Source organism: Myodes glareolus, chromosome 5, assembly GCF_982192425.1.
Source record: "Myodes glareolus chromosome 5, mMyoGla1.1, whole genome shotgun sequence".
Classification (NCBI taxonomy): Eukaryota; Metazoa; Chordata; class Mammalia; order Rodentia; family Cricetidae; genus Myodes; species Myodes glareolus.
The window spans coordinates 98,357,693-98,385,015 of NC_142030.1; the positions used below are offsets into that span (position 1 = coordinate 98,357,693).

The 27,323-nt window shown below is 43.7% G+C and overlaps 1 protein-coding gene across 7 annotated transcripts in view; it reads left to right on the top strand.

Annotated features, from left to right (window-relative positions):
* Nckap5 (NCK associated protein 5) overlaps positions 1-27,323 on the top strand; it is a 912,731-nt gene that overhangs the window by 701,243 nt on the left and 184,165 nt on the right. For all 7 annotated transcript variants that reach the window (XM_085688321.2, XM_087906588.1, XM_048443779.3 and 4 more), the window contains 2 exons: positions 7,017-7,055; positions 16,855-16,974. In XM_085688321.2, coding sequence (XP_085544447.2) covers positions 7,017-7,055; positions 16,855-16,974 — 159 coding nt within the window. The remainder of the gene's footprint in view (positions 1-7,016; positions 7,056-16,854; positions 16,975-27,323) is intronic.

Sequence of the window (27,323 nt, forward strand, 5' to 3'; positions counted from 1 at the left end):
TATGGGTATGAGTGCATGCATGAACCCAAGGTTGGAATCATCCTCAATTTTTCTTATTCCTTATTCATTGGGTCAGACTCTCTCAATCAAAACCATAGATCACCAATATGCCTGGTCTGCCTAGCCAGCTTGTTCTTGGGATTCCTCCTCTTCTACTACTAAGGCTGGAATTACAAAAGGGCCACCATACCCACCTGTCATTTACATGGGTTTCTGGGTTTCCACACTTGGTCTTCACACTTGTATAACAGGTGCTTTCCTGTAACCTCCGTGTGGTCATCCCCCTAGTCCCATGCATGACTTTGTAGAAGTAGGATCTGAGCAGAGAACTCAGGCCTTCATCTTTGTAAGACAAGTGACTGAGCCATCTCCACAGCCCTGAACCTAAGCCTTTCTAGTCACCATACCCTAATAATCTTCTCCTTCTTGTCCCCAGCTGCCTCTTTATAGTAACCAATGTTCCAGAGGATAGGAAATCCCTCCAAAGAGTATTTCCAAATATGCGCCTTTTCAACTAGATTGTCACTACTTTGCCGACATCAGAGTTGCTTTGTAAGACAAAATCCCCAAATGAGCATGGGAGGCTGGCAGGCAGCAGGAAGCAGGGGAGGGCTGCCTAGGCATGGTGACTGTTCATCCCCCTCTAAGGACTAGTCTGCTGCTTCTAGCCCTCTACCCCAGGGGAACCCCGTGGCCTTGTCAACTAAGTAAGAACTGGCTGAACCCACTACTGCGGTCCCTCATACAGCCCAGGGGAGGACTCTTTTGGAGTCTAGTAACAGAAAAGTCAAAATCTCACCTGCCTGTCTCTAGAAGGTAAGTGCCTAGAGGAAAAAAAAAGACCAAAGGCATAAAAACCAAACAAATAAAAAAAGCCAAGCAGGATGGTGAGCATTTACAGTCCCCATGCTGGGGAGGTGGAGACAGGAGGGAGCCTGGTGCTTCCTGGAGGGGAGCACTAAGGCGTGGTGTGGGTGGGAACGTCAGGTTTCTGACAGAAATCCCACTGAGGAGGAACGGAACAGATCTGCTACTAGGCCCAGAGCTGGGAGGTCTCCACAGCAAACCTGGGCAAGTTTGTTCCGCAACCCAGAGGCAGAAGGGCTGTCAGCTCTGCTGTGTGCGCCCCAGGTCCCTCTGGCTCAGGCCAGCTGCTCCTCTGCCTTTCTTCTGAGAGGAAGCTGCCAGGTACCCCTGGAAGTTATTTGTTCTCATTAACTGGGCCTGGCAGGATGTGATTATCTGCAACCCAAGAGCTGAGGGCAGATTACTGATGCCTTATGGGTAGGGGCCTATCCTGGGCAGCACCATGTGAACCCATCAGAGATTGAAGATACCAGCTCCGGACACCAGCTCAGCGATACACCTGGGAGGGGTGGCTGTTAGCACAGCAAGAAGCCTGAGAGGCCATCTTCACTGACAGAAAAGAGGGAAGCATTCATACCTTCCTCCCACAGAGCACCCGTGAGTCCATCTGGTTATTTCACCTTCATGTCAGCAGCTACAAAAAATATTGTCCAATTTTCAGATAGGACAAACAATTGTCCAAAGAACATGCCTGAAGGAAACTTGTGCAATACAGAGTCAGAAAGCCCACTGGGCAAGGAGCTGGAGTGCAGAGATACAGAGTTTTTCCCTCCCGTGAGCTGTTACGGTTAGGATATTACTCTATGTCCCCCATTAAATCATAGATACAGCCATTTTATGTGACCACTGTTAACACAGAATGGCTTAAGAGAGGAACCAGTTTGGAGGAAGAAAAGAAAATATTGATATTCGGCAGTTTTATGAGCATGTAAATCAAATTCAAGTCTGAGGGTTTTTTTTTAAGTAAATTATTTATGGTCTGAATTAACTTTCGTATATTGTTCTCCAACTCCGCCTGCATAGACAGCTAAAGCCTTCTACTCTCCTTCATGTGCCAACAGTAAAAGAGGTGATATATTGTTCGACTTTAAACTCTCAGCCACTTATAAATAGGAATGAATGTTTAAAAAACTCCCCAGATTTGGGGCTGGGAGAGGTCTCAGTCAGTAAAAGTGTTTTTCTGCAGAAGCATAAGTTTGATCCCTAGAGTCAACATAAACCAACAGGTGCATTTCTGTGTGCTTTTTCCCACAGTGCTGGAGTGGAGAGAGGCAGGTCCCTGGTCAGAATGTCTAGCACAAGTCAGTGAGCTACGACTTTTGTGAAAGACCCTGATTCAAAAACTAAGAGGGAGAGTGATTAAGGAAAACTGCTGATGTTGGTCTCTCGCCTCCAGCAGTGTGGTCCATGCACACCCACGCAACTACACCCAACCCCACACATATAAATGTATGCAGAGCTCTGAAAGATACTATTTTCTCCAAGACTATTATTGATTTCAATGAAGAACTTTTAATTTAATGTCAGCAAGGTAAATTTGGAAAGGTTTTACTGGGCAAAGTACCCTTTTTGCATATGCTTTAAACTAATAAATTATGAGCAGTCTTGATTCTAACTATTTACTTCTCATGGAGTAAATGCCTCCTGCCCAAATCTCAGTGCTGGCTTATGCTTTAATTTTCTCTGAGATTTACTGGTAGCCAACTGTCATGAAGGATGTGTTGTTTTGTCAATATTGAGTCAAGAAACAATTAAGCCCTATGAAAACATTGACACTCAAAGCATTCCGTGATTAGAATCAGGCACACAGAACCAAGCATCCCCAAAATAAATGTGTTACCCAGAGCAAAAATAGATGAAAGCATGCACCCCAATCTCTGGCTGAACCTGAGAATCACCATAGTGATAACATATCTGTACTTATGACATGGGGGTTTTTGCTTTCTTTGTTTTATTGTTTTTATTGAGCTATACATTTTTGTCCACTCCCCTTCCTTCCTCCCTTCTCCCCTTCTATCTCTTCCATGACCTCCACACTCCCAATTTATTCAAGAGATCTTGGCTTTTACTCCTTCCTTTGTGAATCCATGTATGTCTCTCTTAGGGTCCTCATTATTGTCTAGTTTCTCTGGGGTTGTGTCCTGTAGGCTGGATTTTCTTTGCTTTATGTCTAAAAGCAAATTATGAGTGAGTACATATTATATTTGTCTTTCTGGACCTGTGTTAATGGTTTTTTTCTAGATCCATCCATTTGCCTGCGAATTTCAAGATGCCATTAGTTTTTACCTCTGAGTAGTTGTGTAAATGTGCCACATTTTCTTATCCATTCTTCTGTTGAGGAGCATCTAGGTTGTCTCCAGGTTCTGGCTATTATGAATAATGCTGCTATGAACATAGTTGAGCAGATATCCTTGGGTATGATTGAGTATCTTTTGGGTACATACCCGAAAGTGGTATTGCTGAGTCTTGAGGTAGATTGTTTCCTAATTTTCTGAGAAATCCCCATACTGATTTCCAAAGCAGCTGTACAAGTTTGCACTCCCACTAGCAATGGAGGAGAATTCCCCTTACCCTACATCCTCTCCAGCAAAAGCTGTCATCAATGTTTTCGATCTTGGCCATTCCTAACAGGTATAAGATGGAACTCAGAGTTGTTTTGATTTGCACTTCTCTGATGGCTAAGGTTGTTGAACATTTCCTTAAGTGTCTTTCAGCCATTTGAGATTTGTCTGTTGAGAATGCTGTTTAGGTCTGTACTCCATTTTTTTAAAATTGGACTATTCTTTTGTTGTCAAGTTCCTTGAGTTCTTTGTATATTTTGGAGATCAGATCTCTGTCTGATGTGGTGTTGGTGAAGATCTTTTCCCATTCTATAGGCTGCCATTTTGTCTTGTTGACAGTGTCTTTTGCTTTACAGAAGTGTCTCAGTTTCAGGAGGTCCTATTTATTAATTGTTGGTCTCAGTGTCTATGCTGCTGGGGTTATATTTAGGAGGTGGTCTCCTGTTAATAGTGTGATGTAACCACCAGCCTGCTATATCCTTGCTAGGTAACTACATCCCAGTTGTCAGATGTTTAGAAATTTTATATTGAATGACTGAAGGAAGAAATGAATGCAAACAAGTATACTTTATAATCTATGATATTTAAGTATTTTTCTTGTTTTCGCTTATTCACTCATTTGTGTGTGTGTGTTTCTCTATGAGTGTATGCATGTATGCATGGTGGTGCCTGCCCTGTGTGTGCACAAAGAGACCAGAAGAGGGGGCCAGATATTATACCATCTCTATCGTATGTTGCCTGCTCCTTCCAGGCAGGGTCTTGCTCTGAACCTAGAATTGACGTTTTCGTGGCTGGGCTGGAAGCCAGCAGGCACCGGCAGTTTTCCTGTCTTTGCTCACCTTGGAGCTGGGTTACAGGTGTTTTCATGGATGCCCTGCTTCTTATGTGGTCTTCTGAACTTCAGGACATAGGACTGAAACATCTCTCTAGGCTGGTGAATCTCAACCTTCCTAATGCTGAGACCCTTTAATACAGTTCCTCATGTTGTGGTGACCCCCAACCATCATTGCTACTTTATAACTGTAATTTTGCTACTGTTATGAATCATAATGTAAATATCTGTGTTTTTTGATGGTCTTAGGTGACCCTTTTGAAAGGGTCATTTGACCCCCAAAAGGGTCAAAACCCACAGGTTGAGAATTGCTACCCTAGGCCCTTAACTTTGTTTTTAATGCTTGTCAGATTTAGTTAGATAGGTAGTCTTATAATACGTAGTTTACATATTATATGTAATTTTGCATTATACAAATTATGATGTATGTAGAGAATATATTAGGAATATTACCTAGTTAACCTATTAAGGTATTGATTTTGGGAAAAAGGGTCTCTCAAGGTAGCCCAGGTTAGCCTTGAACTTGAGGTCTTGTCTCTGCCACCTCAGTGCTAGGTCTACAGGCATAGAAAACTATCCCCTATCTACTCAGTGAGCCATATGGTGCCTAACTTCCAGGTAATACTGAATATTAGCAATGGACATCCTTACTGTGCTTTTAATTCTGCAGTGTAAACATGATCTTAACATTCATGTTGGAAAATGGTGACATATTATATGGGGTGCTTGTCGGGGCCTTGAGAACTCGGAGAAACACTGTTAGGTTTCCATGTGATTTTTAGTCCGACTAAGATTGCACGCCTCTCCCTCTAGTTGGCACTGAAAGGGACCAGATTGTCAAAGTTGGCTTAACTTCATTATGATTCATGTCTTTGTCTGAAGAGGAAGCCAGTTTTCCCTGGGGTCCCAAGTTTCTTGAAGAAACTTGACATTCTGTTAGGATATTAGTGATCACTCAGGCTAGGGCTCCATTGGTACAGTACTTGCCTGGCATGCACAAAGCTCTGGGTTCCATCCCAGCATGACAGCCAGGTGTGGTGTGGCAGGCCTGTGTTCCTAGCGCTTGGGAGTTGAAGGCAGAAGCATCAGAAGTTAAAGGTCGTCCTTGGCTACATAGGGAGTTCAAGATCAGGCACCTTCCCTCAAACAGTAATAATACAATACTAAGAATTATGCTTGCTGTATGTTGCAAAAAACTCAATAGTGCACAGGTTCAATGGAAGTTCAGCAGTAGACAATGAAACCCTTGGCAAGATTGACTCTGTGCTTTCTCTGCCTAAATGGGCTTGATATGTGGTGCTTGTTGTAAATCACTTTTTAAATTGCGATATATGGAGAATACAAGGTGGTAGGTGCTGTTATGATGGACATCTGCATCCATGCACAGAACACATTTTGACCATATCTGTCTCACTGCCACTCTGCCCTGTCTCCCTTCCCCCATCCTGTTGGTTCTCTTTCTCTTCGTGAATAGCTTTCTGTCCAGTTTCATGTCTTTCTTAAAAATATAGATTCTAGGGGCTGGAGAGATGGCTCAGTGGTTAAGAGCATTGCCTGCTCTTCCAAAGGTCCTGAGTTCAATTCCCAGCAACCACATGGTGGCTCACAACCATCTGTAATGAGGTCTGGTGCCCTCTTCTGGCCTTCAGGCATACACACAGAAAGAATGTTGTATACATAATAAATAAATAAAATAAATAAATAAATATTTTGAATAAAAAATATAGATTCTACACATGAGAGAAAACATGTTATTTTCTATTTTTTTCTGAGTTTGAATTTTTTTTAACATGATTATTCTATCTATATTTTTTATAGATTTTTATAGATTTCATTCTTTATGGCTAAATAATTTTCCATTGTATAGATATATTACATTTTCTTTGTTTATTTGATGGATACCAAACTGACTCCATAATCTGATCATAGCATATGCGCAGGTGACTTTATTGTTTGGCTTTTGAAGATATCCCCATGGGCCATAAAGTTGGGAATCTATCAGCCATCACTTTCAGACCCCACACAGAAGAAAGGGATGGTAATCCAGGCTCCCTTCTTCTTAGAGACTCTATTACATACAAGAAAAGTAGTCTCCTTATATATTATTGGCTGGAACTTTGTCCTATGGGCATAAACGAGCTAGAATGTACCCAGGCCCCAGAGTCAAAGTGGGGATCCTTCTGCTGTGGAACAAATTCGCAACCAGCATATTCTGTTACAAGAGGCAAACACGAGCAGAGAATGTAGGGGAAGACAGAGGAGGGACATGGGCCACGCAGGAAATGGACAGCCCCATTCTCATCTGTCTGCCTTTCTGTGCTACCATTAATTTTAGACAGAGGAACAGTACGGGAGAGGCGTGGAAAGAGAGCCAAAGGAGATGGTAAGCCAGTGAGACAGGGAACAGTGCAGATCATTAGGATGGTGTCTCTCACTGCTTTGCGGTTTAACTTTCATGGAGTAGTTTACATATGAAAGGAGTTTATTTCCCCAAATATGGAAATGTGAAAGTCGAGGTGTGAATTACCTTCCCAGCTGAACCATCTTAATTAGCCACAAGGTCACCTTTGGATAGAGCAAAAATATTTCCCAGAAGGACATACTTGTTCTGAAAAGAGAGCTCTTTCACAGGTAGAGAGAAGAGGGATACGAGGGGCTCGTTACAGGATGGACGCTGTGGAAATTTGTTGACAAATGAGCCAGGATTTATAGAAAGTCCATTATAACTGACACCAACTTTCTTCCTCTTGTTGCAGGTTGCCAACCAAGTCGTCCGCGCTCTGCTCACTCAAAAGGTAAGCTGCCTTCTGCTTGTGCTCTGAAGTGCTTCTGCGAATGGAGCATTCCTAAGACTGACAAGATGTGGTCGTACTTTGCTATCTGTTTATCTAGGTTGGAGCTGCAAATGTGTGCATTGCATGAGAAGTAATATCAACAAACAGCTAATTTATTCATATAATATTAATCTCTTAGGAAATTAGAAGGAAGCTGTCCTTGTTTCATTTCTGTTGCTATGATATATCGTCTGAGAAAAAAAATCAAAGAAGTCAAGGCAGAAACTGTCTGTTTTGTACCCACGGTCGAGGGCAGAGGAAGTAAAAGCATGGCCCCTTTCCTCCTTGCTCTTGGCTAGCGTTGTCTTCTCCTCTACTTCTGGGTCCCTGTCTAGGGAATGGTGCTGCCCACAGTGGACTGGAACTTCCCATATCATTTAGAAGTCAAGGAAACATCCCATAGATATGCCCACAGACCACTCTAATTCAAAGAGTTCATCATTAAGACTTTATTCCCAGGTGACTCTAGGTTAGGTCAAGTTGACTGTTAAACTGATTAACACAAAACATTTTGAAAGTGAAAGATTTCCAGGCCCCAAAATGAATAGCAGACTATTTGCTTTATGTTTTGGAGTAAACTAAAGAAGTTGGTGGGTCATTCCAGTTCCTAAGATCTGAAGGTCTTCTTAGGGGCAACACTGAAAGAGTCCTGTCTTAGTTAGGGTTTGTTTTGCTGTAAAGAGACACTGTCTCTTATATAGGAAAACATTTCATTGTGGTAGATGGCCTACAGTTCAGAGGTTTAGTCCATTATCATCATGGTGGGAAGCATGGCAGTGTGCAGGCAGACATGGTGCTGGAGAACGAGCTGAGAGTTCTGCAGCTTGACTCTCAGACAACAGGAAGAGGTCAGAGACACTGGGCATGACTTGAGTATATATAAGACCTCAAAGCCTGCCTCCACAGTGACATACTTTCTCCAAGAAGGCCACACCCACTCCAACACAGACACATCTCCTAATAGTGCCCCACCCTGCAGGGGGCCTTTTTCTTTCAAACCACCACATGGCCTAAGCCTCAACCAAAGGTCTTTGAGATTAGAAAAGTGTTCTAATTCCTTGAAGCCTTGAATCCTTTTTCTGTGTTATGGGCATATAGATAACACCTCAAGATCATGGAGGGTGGTGATCAGTTCCTTGGGAGTCATTTGGGATCAGTACAAAATCGACATAAAAGCTCTGCTCATCTCTCTGCTTGACTATGCATTGACCTCAGGACAGTTAGTTACTTTTATCATTTGGTGACGGAATATTTGACCCAAGAAGCTAGAGGGAAGAGTGTTTGTTGTGGCTTCCAGTTTAAGTGTTCAGCCCATCGTGGTGCAGAAATCAGAGCAGCAGGAGCAGGAACAGCCGCTCTCATCTCATGCAGTCAGGAAGCAGAGGGACGTGATGGTGCTCAGCTCACTTTCTCCTTCAGGTTCAGCCCAGGGCCTCGGCCCAGGGAATGCTTCTCCCCATTTCAGGAGAGTCTTCCACCTCAGTACACTCAGTCTAGAAACTCTCTCACAGACTTGTCTCTACGCAGGTCTCATAGGCGATCCTAGATCCTGTCAAGTGGACAATCAGTATTCCCCATCACAGCCAGAGGAAGTAAATACACAGTTGCCCAGATCTGACAGATTTGGTACATTTCGTTCAGCAATTCCCATTGTAGTCATCTCTCACTGACTCTCAGATTCTGTTTATTCTAACAATTTCTGAAAAATATAAACTTTCCTGAAAGAATCGCCAGCTTCCACAGCATGTCCTGGAAGATACGACTAGGAAGAGCAAAGTCGTTGGGCCACCTTGTCTTTAAAACACAAGGAACTTGCCAGATGTCTGCCCTTCTCACAGATACTCTTAAATATTATTCAGATTTGTACCACATACAAACCGTGATGGTATTTTTGCTAGACATCTGTTACTTCTCCTTTAGCAAGTAATTTTTAACTATTTCATATACGATATCAGCATTGTGTAAATAAAGACATCCAAGTACACTACTCAGACTTGGGTTCTCTTGTAAAGAACAGGTTTGTAAATAGTGATGGCTTATGTAAGCTAAAAGGCTGTTTCTTTCTCATAAACAAGTTTCCAGGTAGTCAACGCAGGGCTAATATTTTCTGACTTCTCTCATTTTCCCGTGAGATGGAGCCCCACTCTCCCATGTGTGATGAATGGTCCAAAATAGCTACTCTCGCTCTGGCCACTGTATTCACACTCTAGGCATCAGAAGAGGAGGAATGAATCATTTGGAGAGGGTAGCATGTCTACCAGTTGTAAAGAGAAAACACGACCATTACTTGTATTTACTTATGGTCTGTCTACGTGTGTGGGTTTGTGCACACTACGGCATGAATATGCAGGTCAGAGGTTCTCTCCTTCTACATTGTGGGTACCAGCTTGACAGTTACCCATTTGCCAGCTTACTTGCCCCCATCTGTCTTGTACGATGATATCTAGAAGCTTCTGTAAGTCATAACACATCTCCTTGAAAGGACTTTACACACAGCCACACCTATGAAAACCGGTAAATAGGTCTTTGCTGTAGGTAGGTGTCGAGGACAACTGGCTGTCCTTTAATATGGAAGAAGGCGAGAACCAGATGGTGAATAAACCCAGATTCCTGCCACAGTGTGCCTAGATACCTTTCTCTTTCGAACTGTTTGATTTCTCGGCTGTTTCCTACTTGTTGAAAACTCTGTGCTCACTTTATTCCACAGCAAAAGGGGGAAGGGAAGCCTTTGCAGCCCTGTGCGTAGCTCTTGAAACACTTCGTCTTGTCTCTTTAATGGTGCCTCAGGGGCCTGGTACAGTACAGAGAAAAGCAGGGACCTTTAGGTCAGCCACCAGAAACTAGCTGCATAAATCCAAGTAATAGGTGGTAAACACATCCCTCCACTGTAGTACAGATGGGTTGCCAGGCACACCGAGACGAGCTACCCCTGGATGTGTGCACCAGGGATTTCACCAAGCAGGAAGTCATGCCGGGATTTCTGGGAGTCCACAGGGTCACATTCTGCCAAATACGTGCCTCCTGGTTCTTTTAGGACTCTAAAATTGCTTCAAAAAGACAAAGAATTCTCTCCAATAATGAGCATAACACAACTGTGGCTATAGCTCAGTGGTGGAGTGTTAACCTAGTGTACACTGCTTCACATCTCCAGCATCACATAAACCTGACTCCCTGGCACAGGATTTGTAATCCCAGATGGGGCAAGAACATCGTAAACATAAGGTTATTCTTGAATACCTAGGAGGCTTGAGGCCAGCTTCAGCTACATGAGACATCTCAAAAAATTTTTTTTTTGGAAATAAATGCAACCCACATGCAAATGAGAAAAATTAATTCCAAAGACAGATGTACTCGGTACAGGTTATATGACAAAAATTGACAGTGATTTCTCTCTCCTTTTTGTCTCTCTCTCAAATACACACGTACACATACCCTTGCATGATGTTATAGGTGAAAGATGTTTTTATTTTTTATATTTTTAAGTTATGTATGTGGTGTGTGTGAGTAAGTGAGTGAGTGAGTGTGTGTGTGTGTGTGTGTGTGTGTGTGTGTGTGTGTGTGTGTAAGTGCAGTGTACTTAGAGTCCAGAAGAAGAAAGTGAACCTCTTGGAGCTAGAGTTACAGAAGAGTTGTGAGCTGACCAACATGGGTAATGGGAACTGAAATGCAGTCCCCTGGAAGAGCATGTGCTCTTAACTAATAAGCCATCTCTACAGCCCTGAGTGATTCAGTTTTAGGATGCATCATCTCTTTTGACACACAGAAGCCTCTCTCCCATGGCTTCTGTTCTTTTGAAGTCTATCCCAAACCAACATTTTTCCACCAGGCAAGAATGGCCCAGACCAACAACATGGACAGGAAGCCAAGGATTTTGTTCCTTTTCTCTGCCACATGTTCACCTACTCTGCTGATCAAGAACTCAGTTTCCCTGATGAGCCTCCCTTGGTAAAGTGCTTGCCTTCTTGCACAAATGTGAGAAGAGAACCTGGGTTCAGTTCCCAGAATCCACATAAAAAAAGCTGGGCATAGTGATACACAGCAGAGCTGGGGAAGCAGAGACAAAACTGGTCCCTGGGCCTTACTGGCTAGTCAGCATAGCTTAAGCAGCAAGGTCCGGGTTTCAGTGAGATCCGGTCTCAAAGTCCGAAAGAAAGGTACAGCACCCGGAGAATGGCACCAGAGGTGTCCTCTTCCCCCATACTCATATATATGTGCACCTGTAGACACACATGTATCTGTACACACATGAACTCACACACATGCACAGAACCTGTTCTCCTTTTGATCAGTAGCACTAAAGTGACTTCCCACTGACATTTGTACTGCCAAATCACAGAGCAAATAATGTCAGTAGCCACTTTGTACGTTTTATCATCAGCAAGTCAGTCACATTACTGACTGTATTATTCTTCTAGTTTCTCCAACAATATCTTTCCACTGATACCAAACTTGGAAGAAATCAAATTTTTCTGGAGTTAATTTTGCTCCCCATAGATAATCTTGGCTTACCTTTGCGCTTGTAGAGATTCCAGATACTTACATGGTGCTTTTCTTCCACAGCGTAGAGGGAAGCTGGCATATGATATATTCCAGTGTGCGGGTAATTCATATAGAATGACAAATACAAAATACGCAATTTTGTGGCTTGAAAGAGCCTCATGCTCCCACATATTTCGCTGTCAGGTGGTACCATTTGACCACTGTGTCCCCTTCAGCCGCAATGGCCTCTATAGATCTGGTTACTAAAAAGGCCCTGGGTACATTTACAAGCATCCACATATATTCAATATTTAAAATCCGCTTTTTAAGTCCTTTTTAATTTTGTTTAGTGTGCAACCATGTGTAAGAATAGGGAGACATTTTGTCCACAATTGGAATTGCTACAAAGTGGCAGAAGCTGTATATGGTCTTACCCCTACACCATTGTGCCCACTTGTTAGCATTCAACATTTAGGGACTTACTGGCTCCTTCCACGTAGATCTGTAGGAGTGAAAGGTATGTGATGAAAGCCACCACAGAGGCTGAAACCCAAGGCTGCTTGTGTTAGTTGGTTTCATCTGTCAGCATGGCCCAACCTGGGAGAATTATCTAGATTAGGGTCCGTGGGCATGTGGGGGGCATTGTTTTAGTTATTGATTGGTGTAGGAGGACCCAGCATATTGTGGACAGCCCATTCCCATAGGCTGAGCCCTGAGATGTGTAAGAGTGGGGGAAGGTAATTGAGTTACCAGTGGCTGCAGGCAGATGGGCTGGATGCATCATCTCTCCCCGATTTAGACTGTAGACGTGATGTGACCAGCTGTCTCAAGCTCCTTCCCCACAATAACACAGTGGAATCTGGCATTGTAAGCCAAATAAACCCTTGTCTCCTCTAAGTAGCCTTGTATCAGAATATTTTATCACAGCAACAGAAATAAAACCACAACAGCTAATTATAGTCTCAGAGAATGGAACAAAAGGTCAAGATAGCCCATGAACATTAAGAAAAATCTAGGAATGTTGTCGTGTTCCCTAGAAAAACATTCAGGGCCTGCTATATGTTGAGCCACACTATAAATTAGGAAGCAAGGTGTCTCAGAATGGATCTTACTTTCTTTGAACCTTAATTCATAACTATCTGTCAACTAGTTTTATAATAGCTCCATTTACTATAATTGCATAAACTGTTCCGCCATCACACGGATTAAGAACGGCTTAATCTGGTCCTCGGGAGATGGATCAGTGCATGTCTCTACAAGCATGCAGACCTGAATTTGATTCCCAAAACCCATGTAAAAAGCCAAGTGCAATGGCATACACTTGCAATCCCAGCCTGGAGAGATGAAAGAGCTGGAGATGGGTGGATCCCTGGGGCTGCTAGGTCAGCCATCCCAACGTACTTGGCGAATTCCAGGCCATCAAGAGATCTTCTCTCAGACTAAAGTGTGGAACACAGCCGAGGAATGACACCCACAGCTTCCCTCTGCTCTCCACACATGGACGCATGTGCACCACACACACAAACACACTCACAGTGTCTTAACATCAGGGCTTTGTGTTGAAGCGTGGTTGTTCCATCAGCCACACAGAACTCATTGCTTCCTCTTTCCCTGACCCAGGCACGCATTCATACTACCTGCCTGGCCTTTTAGGTGCCTGTTGCTAAAACTGCTCATTAATCTGGGTTGTGGCCAGCCTTTCCATGGAAGGACAGTTCTCTGTATAGCTCAGGAAACCTTAGCTGAGAAGGGAGCATCAATGAAAGCCCCCAAGGAGTGCCGTGACTAAACGAGTTTGGTGGGCCTGACCCAAGGAGCAAGTGACAAATCTGAGCTATTGAAAGCTCAAGTTTACAGATGTGGTGCCTCAGTTTACAGATGTGGAAACCGAAAACTCTTTTTGCATAATTCAGTTTCTCTCCTCTCTCACATCTTGTTTTTGTTGAGGGAGGGTGTCTCACTGGCTAAACTGGCTGCCCAGAGGGCCTCAGCAATCTGCCTGCCTCCACTATTAAAATGCCAGGGTCACAGCACTTGCCGCCCTGCCTCTCCTTTTTACATGGGTGCTGCAGATGATACTTGGGTCCTTAGGGTTGCATGGCAAGTACTTTACTAAATGAGCCATTCCCTTGTCCCCTTTTCCATTTTCTCTCTGAAGAAACACACATCTGTTTTGAGCAGAATACACCCTTAAGTCTGACTTAAGGAAACCAAGAGGAGATAGATGGTCCAGCCTTGGCCACGAGTGACAATGCCAGGTTCTGGCATGTGAACAGTGTAGAGCCGTTTCCCTCCAACAGCTTTGCCAGGTAGCTGTTCTCAGTCTTGGTGTCGGTGCTCTGTAACCAACAGAGTCTAAGCAGCTGCTCTGCTACCCAGCTGAGATACTAATATATCACCTAGTCCTTCATGCCAATTGGCTTCCAATCCGGAGCACAGAGCAAGCAGACAGACAGCTGCCACCTTCTGCCCAGATAGCCCAGGAGCAGTCAAGAAGGGTTGTTTTGCTGTCTCTGTTCCCTCGTGTTGTCTTTCTGTGTGTGCTCATGGGCACACGTGTGCTCTATTGAGCTTGGAGGTAACAGAAAAGGGCAGCAATGGCTGTGATGTTCAGTCTTGAGTCACCTACTATGCAAACCTCTGGGCAAGTTTTTGACATCAGTTTAATTGAAGAGAGGAATTATAATCTAAATGTGGACAGCAGCTTTCCATGGTCTGGGATCCTGGACGGAATGAAATGGAACAAGTTAGCTGAACACCAGCGTTCATCTCTCTCTGCTTCCTGGCTGTGCATGCAGTGTGACCCACTGCCACATCCTCCTGTCCCCACGCCTTCCCCACCCTCAAACTGTGAGCCTGAATAAATTCTGATTTCCCTAAGTTGCTTCTTGTCAGATATATTTTCCAGCAATTTAAGTAACTAACACAGTAGCCACCCACAGGTTCTGTGAGCATTATAAAAACGTTAAAGACCACACAGACAGCTCTTTCCTGTCACAAACATCCAGAGCAGCTCAGTTGCTGTCAGTGACCATCGGACTGATAGCTTGTCCTACATCTCCTTCTCCTTACCACATGCTGGGCTGGACAACCCAAGGGTTGTCAATCAAACTGTCCCCAGGCTCCACGACTGTGTTCCTACTAATTAACCTTGACTGTTTCTTGAATAATAGAAATGGCCACTGAAACTCAGGTGTTTGTATAAAAACTCTCTTGTAGAGGCTGGAGAGGTGGCTCCCCGGATAAGGACACTCCCTACCAAGCCTGATGACCTGAGTTTAGCTCCCAGGACCCTCTTGGTGGGAGGAGAGAATCGACTCCCATGAATTTTCCTCTAACCCACACACATACACTGTACACACACCCCTCCTAAAATCAATGAAAAGAAAATAAACTCAGCAGAAGACTTCTTCGTTTCTGTTCTCTTACCACCTGAAGAACTGCCTGGTTTTACCCTTGTGCTACTGGGCGGTTTCACTGTTGTGGTCTCAGGTCCCATTTCTCTTTACAAACCCAGGCCTCTCTGTTTGCATTTCCTTTTACCTACTGTAAGCCAGAATGCATGTGTTTTTCCAAGCCAATGGGCACTATTAATATTTATCTACCCCACAGTCGGGTTTTATTAATTACTTAATTAGTAGTAGTGAAAACAATTAGTGTTGGGAGCAGAGTGTTATGTGCATGCTGACAACAGGAATTAGCATAGGCGATAAGCAGAGGTTCCGTGCTTTAAAAAATGGTGGCGCGCCCACGGACAGAATACACGCTTCCGCTTCTGGCTTCTGCATTGTCCTCCTATAGTCCGCATTCCAAGCGTGTGTCTGCAGACATGGGTCAGCTAAATTCTGTGCATGGGCTTCACACGTGTAACTAGAAAAGATGAAAAGAGTGCACAGTATGCAGGGAGCCATACTCTGAAAGATTTCTTTGCCCCACGCCCTTTCACAGAGCCAGTGCTACAGAGCATGGTAGAGCATGCTCACACTCAGCCACAGCCATCCTATAGCTCGTGTGTGCAAAGCAGGTTGATATAGGACAGGCTTCCCATAGCTATAATGTCAGCCCGATATTTCCAATCTGTGTGAGCTGCATGTGTCCCGAGGTAGTTGTAAACACTGACAACTCATATCACAACATGAGAAGGTTAGGGCTGGAGAGATGGGGTGAAGTGCTTGCTTCTCAAGTATGTGCAGATATGCTCACATGCCCAGAAGCCATGTAAATCTAAACAAGAAGATGGAAGGTTCAGAGAAGAGAACCCCTAGAAGCTCCAAGGTCAGTTAGGGTCAGCAGCAAGCAATGAAATCTTGTCTCAAAGAAAGTGGAAAGTGAGGACCAACAACCCAGGTTGGCCTCTGACGTCCATACATACTGTAGTATGCACGCATCCACACATACTCATTACATACATACACACTTATCTCCCCTCCATACATACATCATACATGCTCACATTCAGTGTGATACCTGATCTCAAAGGAATAAGATAAATAGTTATAGAGCAGGACACCTTGTGTTCTGTTTGGTCCTCCACACACATACATGGTCACACAGCCACATATGCACATGGACACAAACACACAAATACATAATCGAAGTGGATGGCACCTAAGGAACACCATCCAAGGTTGTCATTCCTTCACACACATGCTCACACATGTGCTCGTATATCTGCATATGTGTATACTGTTGCATATACATGGAAGCATATGCACACACCCACCCCCCCACACACACACGCACCCCTCCATTCAAAGTCACCACTTCCCACTAAATACATCAATGACTGCATGAGTCACAATGCTGAGATTCTCAACTCATTTTCCTAAATGACACCAGAAAGTTCCATCTAAAATGCTAGTTCCTTTAGTTCATCAGTTCTTTATTTGCTGTAAAAATATTGTTGTCTTTGTGGTTTGTGCTTTATGATTGCTTTTATGAAGACAGCGAAAAAAACATAATACATGGGTAGAAACATAAATTGACTTTATATTACTAAGATTTACTGCCTTCAAAAATAGCAGACTGCATTAATGCATTTCTGATTTCAAGGTGCTTTATTTATTTATTTTTGTACAATGGGTCTTCCCTGAACCTAGCAATTCCATCAGACATTAGTCTGTGGAAGAAAATGTTTTTCATGACTTATTTTTCTGGGTGCTCTGAAGAACAGAGTGGTATTTTCCCCCTAATGTGTCTGAGGTGTCATATGAAATATGACTGTGATTTGAAAAGACATCTGTCAGTCAAACTTCCTTTCCTTCTTCACTGTTTGTCATAGGACCTGAGGGAGGAGTGTGTAAAGTTGAAAACCAGAGTGTTTGACTTGGAACAACAGAACCGGGCGCTCAGCATCCTGTTCCAGCAGCGTGTCAGACCAGCTTCTGATGTGCTTCTCCAGGTATGTGCTTATGTAGAAAATGGCCTGTGCTTATGTGGAAAATGGCCTTTGCTGCCAACCTGCTCTCAAGAGGAACTTGCTTACATTCAAAGCTGGCCAGCCTCCCCAGGAGTGAGGTATAGTGCACCAAAATCCCAAAGCCTCGCTATCTCAGGTGGTGTCATTAAAATGGAGTGTCTCTCAAATCCTCAACTTCTAGAAGCTGCATTCTTACAAAGAACAGCTCCACCGAGACGAGTTCATGGGCAAAAGGAAGATCAGACAGTGTCGCCTGAGCTGGGGAGATGCCACAGACACAGTTAAGCGCTTGCATTGCAAGCATAAGGACTTGAGTTTAATCCCCAGAATCTACATTTAAAAAGCCAGGTGTGGTGGCATGTGCTTCAAATTTCAGTGGGAGAGGCGGAGATAGATGAATCTTTGCACAGCCAGTTAAGCCAAATTGGTGAGTCCCCGTGAAAAGGTGAGAGACCCTGTCTCTAAAAACAAGAACAGTGTCCTACGGAACAAAACCTCAGGCTGGCCTCTACAGCCACATGCACATGTACACACACACACACACACACACACACACACATCCACACATACATAGGTACACACAGAGGGCCCAGAACATATTCTCCAATAAGCTGAGTGGAACCATGGCATAGAGCTGAAAAATGATGGCTTTGGGGAGCATCTTTATTCCCCGTCCATTCTGCGAGAAGCACGGACGTTTCCTGAAGTGCTGAAGCACGCATCTTTACTTCAAGCTCACTATTAACACAAATTGCGTCTGGGATTTGAGCAACCTGGTGCTGTGTGTGCAGCATTGCTCTCTCACCTCGCTTCCTGGATTGCACCCCAGTGTCTCCACAGGGCTGCTCCCCGACAGCTCCTACTGCGCTCTGCTCTTAGGCACCTTCCCAGCATGCAAAGTCCTGGAAAGTCATCTGTTTCATTTTGAAGCCAACGGTGACAGAAATGCCACATGCAGGGAATACAGGACTTGGCACGGGGCGCTAAAGGGTTGACCTTTGCTCTTCCCATCCTTCTGCTCCTGTTAACACACACACACACACACACACACACACACACACACATTTACCCAGCTGGCTCCCCTGAACTCTGCTCAGAGCTTTTCTGGCCTGTGCTGTCGAAGACTGAGGGGTGGTTTCACGGGGACATCTACATTTTGTGAAAGTTGACTCACAAGTTGCTTGGTTTGATTGACTAAGATTGAAGGTGACCGGGAACCTTTTGATCGTTGAGCTGGTACTGTCCAGCACCAGAGCCACTGTCTGTGGAGCACTATGTAAGTTCCTACTTGAAAATGTTACAATAAACAAACACTGGGAAGATGGTTTAGGGTGTAAAGTACTTGTTTGCAAGCATGGGGAACTGTCCTCAGTACCCCCATAGAAATAAAATAAAAATGGTTGTGGGACACGTTTGTAATTCCAGCATGAGGAAGATTAAAAATAGGGAAGAACCTGGAGCTCGCTGACCAGTCAACATAGTGAGTTAATCACCATGGTGTGGGCCAGTAAAGAGACCTGGTCTCAGAAAGGTGGATGGCAGCCTGAGGACTGGGGGGCTATCTGCATGCACGCGCACACACACTCACGACCTGGGAACACACACAAATTACATTAAGCTAAAGTTAGCTTTCTATGCTTCAAAACCTTGGGTGGCTAAACTGGAAGCCATTATATTGGGCATTGTGTCAGTAGAATTCCATCTTCCTGGGGATTCTCCTCGACTTATTTTCTCAGCACCTGAGTTCCTCATCCATCCTCTGAATTTTGGCATAAACATTTTAGTATGCCTCTGAGGAATTATGGGAAGTTGCAGTTCACAGAAGGAGACAGAGTGAGTAAAACAGTCTCAATAGTTACACCCACCCCAAACTGAAATAAGAGTGCTTTGAAGAAGCTCTCTTATAAAGTAGATCTCATCGCAGAAATTAATTTCCTTTCTGCTTTATCTGTTAGAACATAATTTATAATTGATGACTCAAAAGTTGTTGGCAGGCCACGGGTAGAAACTGTGTCTCTCCATTTTGCTTCCTGGACCCGACCACCATCAGCGTTCGTCATCGGGGATCTTGAAAAGCTCCATTTCTTTTGTAGTTTTGCAATCAAGATCCAGTATTGTAATTACCTATAACAGCTGTTGCTGCTCATGAATTTTTCTGTTTTGCTTGTTCTAACTAAAGGCTCTTCTGGAACAGTGTTTAAGGATCCGCAGTCCCTGTTTATAAATACTGAGAGTTTATTTATAGGGTAAACACAAGTGCTGAAGACAGTGAGTGCAGCATTTCCATCGGCCGTCACAAAATTCTGACGTGCATATTTAAGTGACGGGGACAGATGATCCTGTTGTCCCCAGACCTCGGGGTCTATCTATTGGGTATTTTTAGTTATCAAAGTCTTTATGTTTCACCAAATATTTTCAATTACACGAGTCCTTCTACTATAAGTAATTCTTGCTAACGGTAGGCCGTGTCTTAGTTTGCTTTTCTATTGTTGTGGTAAAGAGCACGTTCAAAAATCAGCTTGGGAATGAGAGGGTTCATTTCAGCCCTCAGTTGCACTCCACCAACACGGAAAGTCAGAGCAGAAGCTCAAGGCAGGAACTTGGAAGCAGGAGATGAAGGCAAGGCCATGAGGAACCATGTTTGCTCCTTGTTTCTCATGGGTTGCTCAGCTTTCTTACAGCACTCAGGACCACCAGCCCACAGTGAGGTCAGCCCTCCTACATCAGTCATTAATCATGACAGCACCCCACAGATTTACCTAGAGACCAGCCAAGCTTCTAGAAGCATTTTCTTAATTGAAATTCCTTCTTTCCAGGTGTGTCTAGGTTTATGTCAAGTTGACAAAACCCAGCCATCACAAGCTGTTAAGAGACCCATGAAGAACAATGATAGACTATAATGAGTACTGAGATGATTAATGTAAAATTGTCAGCTGGTTAGAACCTAGAACTAGGTGGGAACAGAGACTCAATGAGGGACTATCTAGACCAGGTTGGCCTATGGGTATGTCTGTAGTGGATTGTCCTGATTGCCTTAATTAATGTGGGAGGACACAGACCACTGTGGGCAGCACCATTCCATCAATCTGGTCCTTAGCCTTTATATGAGAGTCTAGCTGAACACAAAGCCTGTATCCATTCATTGTTCTTCACTATGGATGCAATACAATTAGATGTTTGATGTTCCTGATTTGACTTCCCCACAATAGTGGGCAGTGGCCTGGAATTGTCGGCAGAATATACTCATTCTCCCCTAGATTGCTTTCTGTCAGGATAGTTTACAGCGGCAACAGAGAAGAGACTAAAACACCTGCCGTCCACCACTGGCATAGTCACACTCAGGAAGGAGCGGGATTTGCGGTTGGTTCGGTCATTATTTCACTCACAACCTAGTTGTCTGATGTTGCTTTGGGGATTAAGTGAGAACAAGTACTCACCAAGGAGATAAAAGAAAAACTGCCTGAGCTTGCTTTTCACCTACTGACACTTGGTAATTCTTTGTCGAATGGGAGAATGAATGTGTGGTGAATTCACCCCAAGAGTTGGCAGGGTGATTTGCATAAACAGAAGGGAACTTTGTGCTCTCTCCTTTCTGAAGTTTTCTCATTTCATCTGGATGCTTGAGATCCTTTGTGGCTGTGCAGAGCATGTCCATCAGGCTGTGAAAGTGACTGTGACTGAGAAAGTCCCGGGTCAGGCACAACAAACTGGATGTACTTGACCGCCAAAACTACAGACCCTAAAGCTGCTCCCTGTGGACTCTGGAGGAAGTCCTGCCTGTGGACTCTGGGGGAAGTCCTCCCGGTGGACTCTGGGGGAAGTCCTCCCCGTGGACATCAGTTTGTTTTCTTGATCTTTTAGAAAACTGTTTAAGTTTTCCTCTGTAGAAAAAACCTCAATGATTCTTAACCATTTGAAGTAGCCACCTAAACAGCACAATAAAAAGACGATTAGATTTGGGGTGACTTAGTTAAATAAATTATAAGCAATAGGAAAAGACTTTTGTAAGTCACAGTCAATTTTGAAAAAAAAAATAAAGGCTGGGTATAAGAATTAGCTGACAGGTTCTAGTAACTTACAAATAGAGCAGGAAACCAGGCACAGAGGTGCCTGCCTTTAGTCACAGCAGTCGGGAGTCTGAGGCAGGAGAATCTTTGATACCATGATATCAGGGGCATCTTAGGCAACATAGTGACACCCAGTGTCACAAACAAAACAGAACAGCACTAACCACTGAACACAACTCTGTCCACTGTCAAGGCCCATGAACATAAACCTAAAAACTAAAATGTTGAGCTTGATGGTGAACTGTCTCCTTATCCAGTGATGTCTCTGGGAGTAGTGGCGGTAGTAAATGAGGTTCCATTCAGATAAGAATGCAAACTAAATTCTAAAGAACCAAAAATCTAGCATAGAAAATAAAATCCCAAAGTTGCTGTCTTGGGGACTGGAATATCAATGAATCCTGTCTAAATCTGTAAATAGCCAAAGCTAGATGATTCGGTGACTCCCATTTCTTCTTCTAAGTCACACTGAATGCTGTCTACTTCATAACTGTTTTTTAACCGATTGGATTGAAAGTTCACCAAAAATGAGTTAGTTCAGTAACTTGCTTTGTGTATAGAGTACATATCATGATAATTATGGAATTCCAGATTTAATAATGGGGAACTGGCAAGATGGCATAGCCTGACAACCGGGCTTTAATGCCTAGAACCCACATAGTAGAAAAGAGAATTGATTTCCCAAATTTTTCTCTGACCTCTCTGGAATATGTTCTATGACAGAACTGCCCCTCGAAAGGTCTTAAAATTAATATTGTAATTTTATATAAACTGTATTATCCAGTAGACTATGGTGGGTATCAGTGGCTTATTTCTCTACACCAGATCCAAGTGTTTGCAACTCCTCTACAAAGGCAAATAGCACCAGAGGGCTTAGGATCATATTAAATATTGTTGTCTAACTGTAACACGATTACAGGCAGTAGTGAATTATATTACGTGGAGGAAGTTCTGTATGTGAACTGCTCTTCGGATGTTTGTCAGTTTCCTCGTTTGTTTGGTTATTTGTCTATTAAGGAATGCAGTACTGACTCCGGAGCTGCAAGCATGGGGCAAGCATTTCACCGCACTGAGCTACATGTCAGACCCTCAGACGGCTTTAAGGAAGACTCCAACACTATTATCTCTGAGCAAGAACCCATATTTGGCTCTAACAAAATCTGGCTGAACAAACATGCAGAGATCACCATGTTACATCATGTGCTGCAAAATTTAGAGCCTTGATCAGTCTGATCGCTTACAATCCTATGAGACAGGACCCAGCATCGCCTTCATTGTGTGAGCGGGGATACAGGCGGGCAGAGGCTGAGTCACACCGCTGTGATTGACGGGATCGAATTCAGTGTAAAATGCTAATGAAATTCACATTATCCCTACCCAGCTTGGCCTCCGCCTGGCTTTCTCTAGTGAGGGAATTTTTGAATACATAAAAGAAGTATGGTGTGTGGGGGAGGGGGAGGTGTACACGCATGCACGGCAGCCAAAGGGTAATCTCAGCTGTCCTTATCCAGCTTCTTTTTAAAAACCAGGTCTCTTCTTGCCCTGCAACTCAACAAGTATAGTTGATGAGCCCTCTCTTGAGCAAGAAAGAGTCTACAGAAGAAGCAGGAAAGGCCCCAGAGTTTAGAGCACCTCCTGACTCTGCTCTGCCGGCATCAGTTTTCTTTATGAGTTTCTGGAATCGATCATCTCTGTCCCTTGGCTACTTGAATGCCTGCTACAGAGGCAGCTTCCACCCTGCCCTGAAACTCTGATATCTAATTTGGAAAGATCCTCGGGGTGATGGGGGGCACAGCTTCCTGGCAGTTTGGCGATGCTGGAATGGCGGTGTAGCTGCTGGCAGTGAATCTGCCGTTCAGCGTCATCAGAGGGCCTTGGTGGTGCCATTCTGAGTGCCAGTCAGATGTGAAAACATATGGAGAGTGTCCATCAGGGATACTCTCTCACACACTCAGCACCGGAAGGATATTAACTTGTCAGAGGACTAAAAATGGCCTCTCTGTGAGATAAGGGACGCTGAGAGATCACACAGCCTCTGCAGGGTCAAACTTTCAATGACAAGATGACAGCTAGGATCAAGAGAGAACCAGTATAGAGGAGGAGAAAGGATCTTCAGGGTTAGGGCAGAAAGTGATTTCCCCCCTTCACACTACAGACAAGGCTCTTAATAGAACTGCTTCAGCCTTCAGAGTGTCATTTTTCCTTCCCTACCCCCACCCCGGGCCATAAATACTTTCACTCTATGGAGAATATGGTAGATTTTCCTTCTCTAGTGCCTTTCTGTTTGCCGTTTCTTTGGCCACAATGCTACATCACCCCAGCCCATCCCAACCAGGACTCCCTTCTTTGTCCTCTTGAACCACAAACATCAGTACCTTGTTCATTTTATCGATCTGCATAGATACCAGATTAGATAGTAAAGTGTCAAATCTCAATATCATTTCAATAAAGCATTTTATAAAGTAGCAGTGATTTAATGTTGGTTGACAACTTTATGGTCTTGGTAGAAAAATTAATCCATCTCAAAACTGAAAAAAATATATGTATAGTTCATATAAGAGAAAAGTCCAGGAACCATATGAAAGAATATCTACCCAGATAACAGCTTTGAAAATTAATTTTAATGTACTTAGCATAAAGCATTTTAGAAATTTTCTGAACATTTTAAAATGCTAACAAATTAATCACCCATTAAGTGAAAGATACTAGGTTTTCTCTATTTTATTTAAACAGTGTTAGTCATTTTCTGTCGCCAGGTAAACTCACCCAGATCCTCTAGCTAATGATTTATATGGATTACATCTTTTGTAATTTCTACTGGGAAATGAAGTTCAAAATAAGATGATATAACAAGGACTAGAGAGATGAATTGACAATTATATACTGTACTGGGCTTTTTCTTGTGGGCTACCAACCAACTCCCAAGTCATGACATGGAGACTTCTTATTATGAACGCTTAGCCTATCTTAGGCCCAGTTCTGGCTAGCTCTTTTAACTTAACCTGCTTCTCTTTATCTACCTTGTGCCTCGGGTCTTTTTACCTTTCTTTCTTCTGTATATCTGACTTTCACCGCTTCTCTAGGTCTGCCTGGCTTCTTGCTCCGGGCGTCTCTCCTTCTCTTGTTCTTCCACTAGTCTCCTTCTTCTTGAGCCTAGATTTCTCCTCCTATTTACTCTCTCTGCCGGCTAGCCCCGTCTATCCTTTCTCTGCCGAGCTGTTGGCCACTGAACTCTTTATTAGACCAATCAGGTGTTTAGACAAGCAAGGTGAAACAGATGCGACACATCTTGACATAATTAAACACACATCCTTACCTTGTTAAACAAATGCACAAAAACAAACATCACACACCTTTACACAGTTAAAGTTATATCCTGCAGCATGAACAAATGTAATACATCTTTGCCTAGCTAAAATAATATTCTATATCGCTGTACTGCTCTTGCTGAGGATGCGTGTATAGTTTCCAGCACCCTCATTGGGCAACTCGCAACCTGTAATTCTAGCTCTAAGGGATCTGATGCTTTCTTATAGCCTCTGAAGGCAACTACACACGCATACACACACACACACACATGCGCACACACACACACACACACACAATGGGAAGTAAAAAAAATTTTTTAAATCTTTGAATAAAAGTTATATAACAAACAAATAGTATGTGAGTGCCAAGAATTTAGGAAAGACAGTCATTTCTCCCAGAGTCTGTGCTCTAAGCTGGAGCCTGTGGCAGAGTGAAGTGTCAAAGCCAGTGGGATGCCACAGTGGCAGAAGGTGGACAAGTTGGAAGGGTCTGCAGAAGGCCTGGAGGAGGAAGCCGTGCCTCGGAGTGAGTCTGTGGATATGGACGAGTGTTTAACTGGAAGCCAGAGATCATCTTGTACAAATGCAGGAAGGAGTCTGCATCCCCCTTTGAATCTGTGTGCCCTTCACTGGCTCTTTTCCCTCCTACCTCAACACCCACATCTCACTCTCTCAGTCCAGCCTGTGCTGAATGATTTCTTTAAGTGTGCTACAAAATGCAGTCTATCCTTCTGCCCTCATTGTTGTGTTGGATGTGAAATGTGTCCCCCAGGCTCCTATGTTTAAATGCGTGGTCCCCAGTAGGTGAAGCTCTTTGGGAAGGTTGTAGAGCCTCTCTGGATGAATGAGACATTGTAGTGTTTGTGGAGGGGTGCTCTTGAGGTTTTACCTCCCGCTCTAACTTCCTGCCTGTTCCCTGCCTCCTGAGCATGGAAGCCATGTGCCCAGCAACCTGGTGGTCGAGCTGCCTTGTCTTTCTTGCCGTGATGGACTGTATCTTTCCCCAAACTCTGAGCACGAGTTGCTTTGTCAGGTGTTGGCTTGTAATAACAAAGTAGCTGACACACCCTTGATCTGTTTTCTTTCTTCATGTGTGTGTGCGTGGAAGGTTGTGTGTGTGTAGATAATGTGTGTGCAGATCTTTATGCATATGTGTTTGCTTACATGTGGAAGCCCAAAGCTGATGTCAGAAATCATCTTCAGTTTCTCTTCCACCTTATTCACTGAAGCAGACTCTCTAACAATTCCAGAGATTGACTATATGGACAGTTTTGTCAACCAGTTTACTCTTGTTTGTTTGTTCATTTGGGGTTTTGGTTTGTTGCTTGTTTTGTTTTGTTTTTTGAGACAGGGTTTCTTTGTGTAGCATTGACTGTCCTGAAACTAGCTCTGTAGACCAGGCTGACCTCGAACTCACAGAGATTTATCTGCTTCTGATTCCTGAGTGCTGGGATTAAAGGTGTGCGCCACCACTGCTTACTCCATCTTGCTCTTGAGATCCCCTGTCCCTACCTTCTGAAGCTGGAGTGACAGGTGAGCCACCACAGCCAAACAGCATTTACATGGGTTTCCAAGTCTCTGAGTTCCACGCCTTGTGCTTACATAATACACACTTCAACCATTTCAGCTGATGTACTATGCATTCTTAAAAGAAATAAGAGGCATTTTGAAAACAGCCTTATTCATGTGCAGTGAACAAATCCTGTGCTACGATCAGGACAGTCAACACTGTTCCCTATGCATTTGCAGTGGTTAAATACTGTGCAGTGAGCAGGAAGGTCGGCACTGCCCCCGTTCATGTAAAGTGGCTAACACTACGCTCTGCTTAGGAACATCAGCACTGCTATGGGAGGTGGAGGTAGTCTGGGATTGCTACTCTCTACTTTCTTAGGGACAAGAACTTTGCCATATTAAACTTTGAATCCTCCCTCATATAATATAAACAAAAGTAAGCTTTAATGACTGTTAGGCGAATTAATGATCCAGTGAACCCGTGGGATGAGTGCAATGTTTGTTTGAGGGGAGGTAGGCAGGGATGGCTCCACAGATGAAGTAGTTACAGTGTGGGTCAGTGGGGGAGGAAATGAGAACAGTCCTTCAGGTACTGTATGTCTGGGGACTGGAGAGACGTCTCAATTGGTAACATGTTTGCCATGCAAGTAAGAGAACCTGAGTTCAATCATCAGAACCCATGTAAAGCTGTTGGGGTGATAATAGCTTCTTGTAATTCCAGTACTAAGAAGTCAGAGGAAGGGTTATGGCTTAAAGATTGCTGGGCAGCTAGCTTAGCCTCCTTGGTTCAGTGAGAGATACTTTCTAAAAGAATATGGTAACGGTATCTCGAGGAACAAGAATGGAAGTTGACCCTGGCCTCCACAAGTACAAGTACACACATGCATATGCACATACATGCACGTGCATGTACATGTGCTGCTTCACATATATGCACACACAAATTGCATCCTCATACACACACATAAACCTGACCACAAAATTCCATATATATCCTCTCTTCCCGCCCCTCTCATGCACACTCACACACATACACACATATACACATGTTCCTGCATAGACATCACAAGCACCTAAATACGTGGACATGTGCTCCCTTCACACACATATACCTGCTGCACACATGAAAATGCAACACATGTACAATCAAGGTCTTGTATCTACCAGATGAGGAAGGTAGACATCTAAATATCATCTCTCCGTGAAGTTGAGATGAGTAGGGGAAATTTTTCTCATCTTTGCATGAGTTCTGGTTTTCTGTTCTTGCTGTTGTTTTATTCTGTTTTTCAGTGTTTTCTTTTGCTTTATCTCTGCCTGTTGCCTGTGTAATCAGGCACGGGACCTCTGTCTTATAATTATTGACTCCCAGGGGAACGGTTTCATATTGGCAAGTCTTTGGCCAGAGCGATATTTGCTGCCCTGGTGCCTCCTTGGCGTGAATTTGAAA